The sequence below is a fragment of the Phyllopteryx taeniolatus genome, chromosome 8, assembly GCF_024500385.1.
Source record: "Phyllopteryx taeniolatus isolate TA_2022b chromosome 8, UOR_Ptae_1.2, whole genome shotgun sequence".
NCBI lineage: Eukaryota > Metazoa > Chordata > Actinopteri > Syngnathiformes > Syngnathidae > Phyllopteryx > Phyllopteryx taeniolatus.
The window spans coordinates 4,233,009-4,246,343 of NC_084509.1; the positions used below are offsets into that span (position 1 = coordinate 4,233,009).

The window sequence follows — 13,335 nt, forward strand, 5'->3', positions numbered from 1 at the left end:
AGTGCGGCTGTGTCAGTGACCGCACAGGGGGGTCACAGAAGTTCACCACGCTCTGCCATGAGTGCTCTAAAGTCTGCTTAGGACAGAGCTGCAGCCAAGCAGAGGGCTGACTTACAGGAAATGAATCACAAATATCACAGTAGGGAGATGGGAAGTCATATGGTGAGGAGCTGATAGATTACCTTTGCACACAATAACAGAAAGAACAAGCACATATATTTAGAGACATAAATTAGTGACATAAGTTGTATTAAAAGCTATTAAGTCACTTTTCACACATGCAGGCATGAAATAAAACCCATATTTATACGTAACGGACACTTGCACGCCATGTGTACATGCCAGTCCCCAGTTTGTCAGCACCGATGCAACCAAAGAAGAAAGCGTGTGACGTTTCAAACACAATGAATGAGAAGTAGCTTATTGGGTACAAACGGCATATCAGCTTACTGCACCAGTGTTGTCATGACATTGGCACCTATCCCATTACCAAACAGTATCCTTTAGAAATACTGAAAACTCTCAAGTATCTAGTAAAGCAGCAACCAACTGCACTTGAAACCCATTATCGACCTCTATTGTTATCCATATACCCAAACTTATGAAACTAGATCATGTATCAGTGCCATAATATCAACATAAACTATTTGTGGAACACAAAAGACAATAATTTACGATAAACATAACTCAAAAAGTCCTTTGCCGTGAAACTACCTACAACAACAACCTAAGTTTGGGAAACTCTGCCTTAGCTCTAGAAGAAACAGGATATGGAAGAAACATTACCGCCCTTTCGCTTAGATTCCACACGAGCACCAATTACATTACATCATCAGATCTGCCAAGTTTTGACATGGCTGAAAATGTTATATGCATATATCATTCATTTATGCTAAATTGTGGATGGCGATGAGATCTGGTGGAAACTTGTTTTGACATTACAGCTTTTGACCCTGCATACATATCAAAAAGTTTTTTTTCCTGTGCTTAACATTTTTGTTAACAATTTGTGGATTGTCAACAAAGCTTAAAGGGCAAATTCTTGAGTGAATATCTACCCATCACAAAACAAAAAACATCTCACAAAAATACAAAGGCACTCGTGGCAATGACAACACAAGCTGGTTACTCTGGTTGCAGTTACAAGCAAACATTTTGAAAGTGGGAATGACACTTACTGATACTTGAGCCTGACTTGGTCATTGTCTGGGTTGCAGTACAGTCGCTCCAGCTGTTCCTGGGACTCATCCGCTATGCTTTGCCACGTCTGAGTTTCGCTCCTGCGGATCTGCCAGTGGTAGGGCAGGACCGTGTGGTGGTGGGCGCAGTCACTGCCATACACGCATTGTCCTTGGAGGAAATCCACACAAATGTCCACGGAGTCTGACTGGTGTGTGTGATACTGAAGCTGGGTGAGAAGCTCAAACACCAAGTCCAGGGAGGCCTCTTCACTTTTATTCTGAAAAAGCACTCTTTTGTCAGGCTGCGGGGATTGCAGGAGTAGGGGGTGGGCGTCCTGGAGGGAAGTGCAGTCTTTAGTAGGGGGGGGTTTGGGGTGAGTTAAGAGGTCATTGCTTTTGATGGCTCCCTCCTGGTGAGAAGCCTGGGGTGCGACTATGGGAGGTACATCCCTGCTTGCTGACGTTATTGTGTCCGTGCTCCCCGCAGCCCTGAGGCCCGCCTTGGGGCGCTCCCCTCGCCGCTCCGTCTCCTCCAACTCCGCAGTAGTATCGGCCATCTCCACATCTCCGGTGCCCGCTGCGGCGGCGTCCGCGGCCGGCGTGTCTTTGAGGCCACACACCGGGACGATGCAGTTCTGTTTAGCGGCGACCGCCGCGCACAGGTTCCCCGGCGTGCGTCCAGCCTGATTCCGCGGCACGAACACGCCGTCCCCCGGCATGTCGCCGCTGAGCAGAGTGGTCAGGATGGGCTCCTCCAAGGCGCGGTGAAGGCATTTGGCGTCTAATTTCCTCGGCTTCTTTTTGAAATAAGGTTTCACCAGAGGTATTTTGTCCGAGAGTCCCACGATCGATTGTTCCGTGAAGTCCTCCCCTTCGTCCACGTTTAAACTCACATCCAGCGAGATCCCAGTCGGTACACCGTCTGCGGATTTCTGGAGAATGTGCAAAGTTTTATCCATGTTGCACACCTCGGCGGTCCTGGGGGGAAAGATAAGATAAAGAAGTAGTCATCATAGGTTCTCATGCCTGTAATCTCTTAATCTTTTCCCAAGGTGAAGTCATCCTGTAGCATGAAGTGATGATTAAACGCGCCTTTCCTTTCCCGGAAAGAGAGCCGGCGCCGTCTATGTGCTGAAACGAAACCTGTACTGCGTGTAACGCCTGCGACACGGCGAAGAAACAACCAAGTGGATTGCACTTGAATACTCAGGGCAATATAACTGCCTGCCTGCGTACAAGCAATAAGTTCGAAAAACGACCTGATCGCGACCAGCAAACGAAACGGAAAATATATTACCCAAGCCAAATGAACGAGGGGATGGAGTCACAATCACCCAGCTTCGCTTATCTCGTGATAATTGTATAATGCCGCTTTTATTCGAACGTTGTGGGTGCCATACAAATAGCCGGTGTTGTGCTTCCACCATGAAAGAGAAATAGAATCAAGGCTGTGACACGGAACTACCACACACTCTCTCTCTCTCTCTCTCTCTCTCTCTCTCTCTCCCCGGGACGTTGTATTTTGATCACGGTAGTCTGATACGCAGCCCCGGGGTCGTCTACGTGCAGCGCACACGTCGCTGCCCCCACGCGACTTTGCACGTAGCCTACCCCCCCCTCCACACACACACCACACACACACATCCACTGCGGCGGAACAGCGACCAAAAAAAGAGCACCACACCAGAGCACCGGGCGCTGCCTTCCTCTTCCACCCACCTTGCTAGCTTAGCTTTCCCGCATCAAATAAGAAGATACGTTTCTTCGCCTGGCACGGGACTTCTTTATGGGCCTACGTAGCTAGTGGCCATCTACCAAAACAACAACAGCGCAACATCCAGAGTTCCGACAACGTCGAGGGTACGCCAGGAAAAAAAGAACAAAAATGATAGATAGATAGATAGAAAGAGAATAATACGCCCTACCTGTGCGATAAAGTCGCCCTTATCAGGTCTCAGCGGTCTTTGGTACGTTACAACCGGTGAGCACATCGGCGGAGCCCGGTCAGAGAGCTCCACAGTAATATCCGTACGCCGATAAAACAAGACGGTAGTCCGGGTAAGCCGCGTCGTCTCTCTCCGCTGCCGCCGCCGCCGTCGCTCTCATGCTCTGTCGCTACCGCATGTCCGCCCGTCTCTTTGTATCCTTGAGCCGTTCGTCAAAGCAAAGAGATCAGCGAGCACAACGAGCGAAGTTCAGCTGTGAGGGCAATCGCTGTGCTGCCTCTCCTCTGCCGGGACAGGGCCCGCCTCCTAACCTGCTGGAGGGTGGGACTTGAGATCCGGGCTTGAGGTCCACGGAGCAAGGGCAGAGTCGTCTAGCGGTGGCCGGAAGAAGTTGCACGTGGGTGGGCGCCAGCGGGTGCCTTTGTTCCCACTCCTGCATTCACAATGGGCAACTGTCTGGTCTATGAGTAGTCCTACTGATGCTGAATTTGAAACCTCTGTTAGATAAGTGCACAAATTAGTCCAAATAATTAAGACCATGAATAATTCTCAAAACGTGACCCCATGTAAAACTGTAAAACTATTTTTTGAATGGTGGTGTTGGCCTAAATATGTCAACACACAATTCTATATATGGAATCCATACATCCAGTATGTAGCTTACAGAAAAACATACAATAACATTGTTAGGATCCTTACATCCATTTTCTATGACACCTGCCCTCCTTAGATCACGTGCGAGCTTGAGTCACAAGAACATGCAAACTCCACACAGGACGGCCGAACCCTGAACCTTATAACTGTGATGCACACTGTGATCCCTCATACACTGTTGCCCACATTCTTAACACAACAGCCATGGAACAATGTGACCTATCTAAAAAAATAAATAAAAATAAACGGCAACATCTACTGGGTTATTATTTTGTACATGCACCACCAGTCCAACAAGTTTCAAGGAAAACCTCGGCGTAATTTGGGGGAAGTTCTGCTCTTAAACAAATACAGATGAAGATAGAAAATGCATTGTATAGTGCAACTATTTTGTTCTTGTGTAGCAACTGAAAAAAAGGTGCCTCCGGTTCTTTGTCAAATATTGGATCATTTGCTGGGGCAACACATATCAAATAGTCAAATATATTTTCACTTGTTTTTAAAGTGTTAGTGTTGTTCACCAAAACACACACATCCAAAATACAGTACAGTTAGTATTGCCAGACCTAGAAACTACTAGGTCAGGAGCCAACAGGTTTAATCAAAATTAATGACACTTTTGCCATCATACATCTCTAAAGAAGAACCAACAAAAGATGAAAAGTTGAATTGAAAAAAGTTAGTGAGTTCTTATAACTTTGACATGTTAATTGGAGGACTGTTGCGTGAAAGAATCCTACAGTGTATTTCATTTTCAGTGGTGTTGCAATGTTTACTGGTTGTGTGTCGAGTCAGCTTCCATTTACTCCATGTTAAACTAGAAGTCATTCTTCTTTTTCAGGAACCTGCTGTGCTGCATGGCCTCGTCGCCACAGTTTCATTGTTTGCCGACAAGCCAGCTCCACCAAACAGCTGCGGCTTCTAAAATGCAAATTTCTCTCGAAAGTGTTTAATGAGTACTAAATAAATGCTGAACTAATAGCTGCGTCACCATACATCAGAAAGTACAGAGAAGATTCTGGGAAGCCAACCACAGCAATGATGTGCATTTCTAAAAGATTGCAAATCAACTACCATATGTTCCAAGGTATGAATACTACTTGAGACTAAATACAGTAGAACTTCTCACAATCGCATAGATTTTCTTCTGAGTTTAACTTTTTTCGCCTATAGGAAAACGTGAAATTTAAATGAATCTGTTCCAGAGTCAATCTGTTACATCATGAAACACTTAAAGGCTGTATTTTAACGATGACATTCTCAAGAGGCATAGAAGTGTGGGGGGGAAAAAACAGGAAAAAAAAGTTAAACGGTTTTAATAGTGAAATCAATGAAAACTCTTCCTTTGATAACAAGTGACAGTGGCTACCTAGTTAATTGTGAGGTACTACTGTAATCCTGTGTCCATGGCATGGATGAAACAAATCATAAGATTAACATGATCTTAAAAACACCCTAAGCACCTTTTACACACGTTTTAACATCCCCACTATTAACCCCATGAACTGTAAAGGTAAGGGAAAACTTTCTGCTTGTGTCACAGTGATTTTAAAGCAACCCTCCCTGCTATGAACATGATGTTATCGTCACAAATTGCAGCCTGATCTGACAGAAATAAGCCCAATGGTGTACAGCTGTCTTCGAGAAAAATACTGATGCTGTCAAAGCAGTGGAAATGAAAGTTGGTCATTGGGAAAGTAGAGGCTTGCCCATTCTAAACAGGGAGCAGCTGACGTATAAAAGAGTAATTGCCTGGATGCGTACAGACAGATCTGGAGCAGTCTTCCATGGCTGACATGCCTAAAAGACGAGCCATTGTTCAAGCCTCAACTTGTTTGAGAGGACACTCTATCTCCTAATGGCAATTAGCAGTTTGAGCACATGAAATAAAAACAAAAACAAAATAGAGCACCGCGATGATCCTTTAATATTTAGATATTGTAGTCATAGCACAGGTGGAACAATAAGCTCACTGCTGGGCATACAATATAACATGCAGACCTTTTTATTTGCTGCATCAGTCTGAGAAGGGGGTCAAACAGTGAAGCAAAATGAGGTCAGATGTTAAAGTCACAGTGGCTACACACCAGAATACAAAAGACGAGTAAACTGGTTCCGGTTTGCAAATAGAAATAGTAAAAGGCAGCATTTTTTGTTGTTGTTGTTTTGTTTTTTTAAATAAGGTTGACATGTTTCGCTCTGGCGGCACAGTGGACGACTGGTTAGAGTGTCTGCCTCACAGTTCTGAGGACCGGGATTCAATCCCCGGCCCCGCCTGTGTGGAGTTTGCATGTTCTCCCCATGCCTGTGTGGGTTTTCTCCGAGCATTCCGGTTTCCTCCCACATCCCAAAAAAAATGCATTAATTGGAGACTCTAAATTGCCCGTAGGTGTGACTGTGAGTGTACCATTCACACTCACAGTTTGTTTGTATGTGCCCTGCGATTGGCCGGCAACCAGTTCAGGGTGTACCCCGCCTCCTGCCCGATGATAGCTGGGATAGGCTCCAGCACGCCGGTGACCCTAGTGAGGAGAAGCGGTTCAGAAAATGGATGGATGGGATGGATGTTTAGCTCTTTTGATCTGTTCACATAACTGCAAATATTATTATTATTGTAGACGTGACAGGCCCTCAGCCTTGACATGTCTTTTATGCTTGAAACAGTTCAGTGCTATGGAAAATAGTGATGGGGCTCTATGAGGCATTGCAATTATTAATCACACTTCATCACATTTTGATTGAATAGAAACATTTTGGCACCATCAGCACTGTTTTTAAATACAAACAGCAAACAAATAGATGCTTATGTGAACGTAAACAATTATTCAAAAAAAAAAAAAAGAATTCTTCTGTAGGACATCACACACAAAAACAGATTGGTGCATTCTTTTTAAGGTGTAATATAGGAATTTGATTTATCGAGTTGTATTTTTAGCTGACAATATTCACAAGGCTGTAACTCATAAATTTGAGGTGGCTATTCAAGCTTTGAACTGACTTATAAACCCAAACACTTTCAGTGTCTTGGAAGCGCATTTGATTTTGTTTTCACAGCAGTAGAAAACCCAAAAATATCCTTGACCAAAAGTAAACCAATGTTCCATCTATAATCTAAAATGGTAAAAAAAAAAAAAAAAAAAACAGAAACAGTCCCTGTCCTATATCCCTCTATTGTGCCAAAACTAACATAGGTCATACCAGTTTGATAAACATTCAGTGTTATTTCATAACAAATCCATTATGCTCACAATTCAAGTTTCTTTCTTTTAGTTATCAAGACATACTAGCCTTGGCCGCACTAGAACTCTTGACGCTAATGTTAGCTCTGGTGTCCGTGCTTGCTACAGTGTTTTGTATTAAAGGTGATAGCATAGGCTTGAAGTATGTCAGTGATAAGCAACGTCTTTGTTGCACAATTGGCATACAACAGCACCATGCTCTTCTCTATTCTTCCATTGGGCATTTTTTCCAATAATAAACTCAGTGTCTATGAAATACTCTAAAAGGCCACAACATACACCACTACATCAAATGTGTTTATTATTTTGCCCCTGTTATATGGTCAAATATTAGAAAGGCCGCTCAGTATGATACATTACTTTAAAAAGCATTTTGTCAAATGAATACCTTTCTAAAAGTTGTCAATTAAAAAGACGTTAACTTGTGGCGGCACGGTGACCAACTGCTTAGCACATCTGCCTCACAGTTCTGTGGACTTGTGTTCAAATCTGGTCTCACCTGTGTGGATTTTGGACCTTATCTGTTCCTTATTCATGCTTGAGAACATGCATACTTATCTGAGTGTAAACCATGATATTCAGTGCTGCTGAATATCTGCATTGGTGTCCACACACCTGCCCTCCACACAACACATTTCACTACAGTTCTCTTTGGTTCTGGAGGTTTGCTGGCTGCAATCAAAATGATGCCGAGGGAACAGAGTGTGTGAGCGACCTTATGATGCCTGTCTGCATCAGCGTGTTTGACAAAAGGATGTCAGTTGTGCCAGTGACAGCCCCGTTGATGTCAGCACTGTTGTGAACAATACGAGTTTATGTGCTGCAATAAGGCTCGGAGTGGCAATATCCACTAAACTAACATGGTATCAGTATTTGGTAAAAGCAAGCATTCGTTTTATTTTAATAGCAACTTTAATACATTTCATTCGATTATATACATGCATAACAATATAGCATGCTGTACAGTAGCCACCATTTTCCCACGTATTCATACAAGTTAACATCCATCCATTTTCCGTACCGCTTATCCTCACTAGGGTTGCAGGTGTATACCAGCTGACTCTGGGCGAGAGGCGGGTACATACACCCTGAACTGGTCGCCAATCGCATGGCGCATATAAACAACAACAAAAAAACATTCACTCTTACATTCACACCTGCAGGCAATTTAGAGTCTTCAATTAACCTACCATGCATTTTTTGGGGATATGGGATGAAACCGGAGTACGCAAGCACGTGGAGAAAATGCAAACTCCACACAGGCGAGGCCAGATGTGAACCTGTGTCCCCAGAACTGTGAGGCAGATGTGCTAACCAGTCGTCCACCGTGCCGCCCTTGGTCCATCCATCCATCCATTCCTCCATTTTCTGAGCCGCTTCTCCTCACTACGGTCACGGGCGTGCTGGAGCCTATCCCAGGTATCATCGGGCAGGAGGCGGACACCCTGAACTGGTTTCCAGCCATTTGCAGGGCACATATAAATAAACAACCATTCGCACTCACATTCACACCTACGGGAAATTTAGAGTCGTCAATTAACTTACCATGCATGTTTTTGGGATGTGGGAGGAAACCGGAGTGCCCGGAGAAAACCCACGCAGGCACGGGGAGAACATGCAAACTCCACACAGGCGGGGCCGGGGATTGAACCCCAGACCTCAGAACTGTGAGGCAGACGCTCTAACCATTCGCCCACCGTGCCGCTCCGCCCTTGGTCATACCTGTCAAATATAATAATGTTTGAGGAAAATGCACCTCTACAAAACACAGTTCTGTATATCATCATACATGATGTCACATGCCAACTCAGGATATATTCCGAAGTCTTAGCAGCAAACATCAAAGAATTATCCCTGGCCGTGTGTTTTGCTTTTTCTTTGGCTTCTGGTTTGGCATTTGTGACAACTATATTATGGTGTAACTGCAATGGTACTATTCTTTTACAATAAATAATGGTTAACTTTAGGCGGCAGGGTGAGTGACTGGTTAGCACATCTGCCTCACAGTTCTGGGGTCCGGGGTTCAAATCCCGGCCCCGCCTGTGTGGTGTTTGCATGTTCTCCACGTGCTTGCGTGAGTTTTCTCCGGGTAGTCCAGTTTCCTCCCACATCCCAAAGACATGCAGGGTAGGTTAATTCAATGATCTAAATTTCCCGTAGATGTGAATGTGAGAGCGAATGGTTGTTTGTTTCTATGTGCCCTGCGATTGGCTGGTGACCGGTTCAGGGTGTACCCCGCCTCTCGCCAGAAGATTGCTGGGATAGGCTCCAGCACGCCCGCAACCCTGGTGAGGATAAGCAGAACGGTAGATGAATTAATGAATTAAAGGTTAACTTTTTGTTTTTTTTACAATTATATGGCAGTTAAGAATGGTAAAATATCACTTGAAACACTGGCTGTGTTCATAAAACATGTTTTATGAAGGCAATGGGTTGGCCCTATCTCCCATTATTTCCGATAGGAAAATTTATTTCAAAAATCTAAATAAATCTGACTTTCACCAGTATCCCAGATTGCATTGTGTGTGACCTTAGAGGTTCCACTGTTGATTGACACGAGACAAAAGCTTTACTGTGATCAAACCAGTTGGTCTACTTGGAAATGACGCTCACCTATGACTTAAAGTAACAATATCCAAGTCCAAGAGGTGTGTGTGGAATCCTGCAACAACAGTTTCTACAGGTATTGTCTGTGTGCGTGTCATAGGAGGAGTCACATAGAGAACCATGCGTACTGAGGTTGTTTACAATTGAAAAAGCAAGGGTCACTTTTAGTGCCGATCTCTGCCTAGTCTCATGTTGAGTGACCACATGACCTTCATTGCCCACCACAAGACCTCTAATGTGCATAAAACAGACGGTGGGACCATCTCGTTGTCCCTTTGTGGAGGAACCCGGTGACCTACCCACCCAACTCAGGTTCAAAGCAGGCTATCAAGGATTTCTGCTGCTATGGAGACCATGCAGGAATGTGTGTGTGTGCTTGTGTGCCTTCACTTTGGTGGTATTTAGATGATCAGCTCCAATAGGATAGTATTAATAATATATAGTTAAGGTTCAAGGGGATAGGAATGAGTGAAAGGAAGAACGGAGGAGGGGAAAAGGAAAAGAAAAGAAAGGGAGAGAGGGAGGGAGGAGCACAGCAGAGGTTGAGGGTCACCAAAACACAAGGCTCCTTGCCTGAGGTTCCACAGGTCATAGCTTAGAGGGTAGGAAGTAGCAAAACAATATCCGGCACTTCACAGGTTGGGACCTCCCAACCCCTTCTCACCCAGTGTGCCTTCACAATGTTGATCAAAGGCATGGTCTGACTTTTGGGTCGAGGTGGGGGTGGGATATAGAAGATTAGCCCTGGAGGGTGTGTGTTTGCGTGTGTGTGTGTATGTCTGTGGTGTGGTGATCAGTCCGTTTTATTTCACCAAAGCCTATTGTTCATAAATCGGTATATACGTTTACCTGCACATATAAATAATCTCTCCACTTTTTCACACTATACTCTGCGAAATTCCAGTTAGCATACATTAGTTCGGCCTCCGCAACCTTAGGTGGCGTAGAGGCTGACACGGGAATGGGTTTTGACTCCCGCTCGCTCCCACTCCCAGGTAGATCGATCCGATGCCCTCCCATTCCCAAGTGAGTGTTTAAAATAAATCCTTCTCCCTTTAACTCCCACTGAGATTGATCCCACTGCCTCCCATAGTAAAATTCGCTCCCATCCCGTGGGAATTCCGCAGACCCACTGCAGTGGTGGGAATACCGAAAAAATGACAGCCTCTAGGTGGCGATGATATTCTTTTTAGCTTATTTAGCTGTGGGGATTCAACAAGGACATTGTTGGTTGCTTTTTGCTTTAAAACACTGTACATTTCATACATGCAGTATTTGTATGTATTTTTTTTGTACAAAGGAGATCGGCTTTGGCGCTTGTGGTTATGGTGGCACTCAAAGGCACAGGAAAACTAAATTAATGAATGCCCCTGAAGCAAGTCAACACAATACTTTTGATATGACCATAATTAAAGACTGGATTACATACATTCTGATGGCTTTTTTGATTGAGTTAAACAACGTCCGCACAGGTGTTATTGTAAATGCATTAATTGATTACATGCTTAAGATGTCAACATTTTTGTTTATGGGTTATACTGTAGTAAATAAACTTTAAAGCCATACTCTACTGTATTTCTTGTGGATGGTCTTGGCACTGACTTAGAATATTTACTATTTTTTGAGTGACTTTCTTTGGAATAACGAGAGGTTGAACAGTTGAAGACTATTACATGTTAACCGTTTACTGGTGTTATCTCTTTTGTAATTGTCACAGAAAAAGAAAATACAGATGCATTATTTTCAGATTCAAATGTGAAAAGAAAAATGCAGCTTTGTTATTGAAATACGCTTGTTTGATACATTGATATGTTGATTTGCTCACTCGTCATGTCACAGTTTAAAACGGGATGTGTCACAATAAGGATGTAAGGGGGGAAACGTGGAGTCACTTGCTGTACAATATTGTTGCAATATTTAGTTATTTAGTTTAACAACAGTAGTCATATCGTGATACAGCGATTAGTGATACAAGTGAAGAATGGAAACATTTAAACGAAATAAAAATTAAATATACAAAAAAATATCTTAAAAGTTGCATAAAAACTCAATACGTGCTATACTATTTGGCAGCATAAATGTAAATCCACCCTTCCCCATCACTGTGTGTTGTTTAAGTACTTGTATGTTTAATGATTTGAAAGGTTTAAGAATATGAAATAGGTAAGTCTCCTATTTATGGTTCTCTCAGCTTTTAATGACAGAAAATTAAAATGACATGTTTACACAAAGCTTACAAGGTCATAAAAACAAGAACTTTATGGTATATTTGACATTTGAATTCAGCTGAATTCATACTTTTTTTGTCAAATTACTGTACTCACACGAGTTTGACCTGCATGCCTCAAGCAGACTCACTGCAATTTTTTTGTAGACAATAATCAATTGACCTGCGATTGGCTGGCGACCAGTTCAGGGTGTACCCCTCCTCTCACCCGAGTCAGCTGAGACCTGCGACCCTAGTGGGGATAGAAGGTTCAGAAAATGGATGGATGGATAATAAATTGGCACTTGGTTTATTCAAACACAATCACGACTGTCACCTCCATTCTTCATCTTATTAATGCCATTGTTTTTGTTGTGATGAGGAACACGGGCACAAAACTTTGCCTGCTTACTTGCTTATCACAGAAAGTGACACAAAAGATGATACGGCTTACATGCTCCAGTGGAGACAGAGACAAAACAGACACCAAAATGCTAAAGAAAACGGAAAGACAGAATGAAAGAAGGTAAATATAAGTGGTGATCAACTTTGGGTGTAGAATCCAAAAGGGGAAATCTTCCATTTGTCAGTAAGTACAACATGTGGAACTGGCGTATAAACTTCCTGAGACTCACAGAACGCAGTGTGCGCTGGGACAGGGCGATAACACATTGAAGGTGGAAGGCGAGGCCTGGCAGGTGGGTGGACATGAGCCAACATGTCGCTTGGGGAACAAACAGAGGCTTCCGATAAGCCAACCACTGAGAGAAGGAAAGGAATTTTAATGACCCACAAACCAGCCCAGCAGGTGTATGACTGGAATTCCACAGTTCTCCTCCTCTATACATCTATTACTTTACATGGACTCCACCTGTTGTTGGCCGACTGTAAATGTGTCATTTAAAAGCCACATTAAGAGTACTGTAGCATCATTGTCCACCTTGCTGTTTTTAATAGGCTTAGCAGACCCCCTTAATCACGTTTCTGTTGTTGCAGCCAATGTTTCCTGTTTAGTTTTTCCTTTCCCATCAGCTGATTCCACAAGCTTAACTTTGTTCTGAGTGTGTGTGTGTGTGTGTGTGTGTGTGTGTGTGTGTGGATGTGTCACGCACTATGATCTGCTGCTTTCCTTTCCCAGTCAGACCTTGGCAAGCCTCACTCGCTCTGTTTCATTCTCCTCGCCAACTGACTTAGACACTTGTCATTTGGCTAGCAGCATGTTCAAAGTTCCTGGGGTCATGTGACTCCACAGTGCTTGTGTGTGTTTTGTTAAATGTTCCTTAACCCCGGTGCAGTGCTCTGTTTACTTAAAGTACAGTGGACCCTTAGAAGTCTAAACACAGAAGCCAGGAGGCCGTTCTTTATATCCACCCATTTTCTACAACACATGTCTTCATTAGGGTTAGGTATTAAGTATCATAATAATTATGTAATAATACATTCTAATTAGGTATCATATATGACTTTGGGTGAAAGGCAGGGTACAGTCTGGAGTTGTCGCC

General features: G+C 43.6%; 1 protein-coding gene across 1 annotated transcript in view; it reads right to left on the reverse strand.

The window, feature by feature from the left end:
* tiparp (TCDD-inducible poly(ADP-ribose) polymerase) overlaps window positions 1-3,466 on the reverse strand; it is a 30,136-nt gene extending 26,670 nt beyond the window's left edge. The window contains exons 1-2 of the mRNA XM_061781534.1: window positions 3,107-3,466; window positions 1,179-2,159 (exon numbers count right to left, since the gene is read on the reverse strand). Of these exons, the coding sequence (XP_061637518.1) occupies window positions 1,179-2,140 (962 nt within the window). The 5' untranslated portion in view covers window positions 2,141-2,159; window positions 3,107-3,466. The remainder of the gene's footprint in view (window positions 1-1,178; window positions 2,160-3,106) is intronic.
* Between the last annotated feature and the right edge of the window lie 9,869 nt (window positions 3,467-13,335).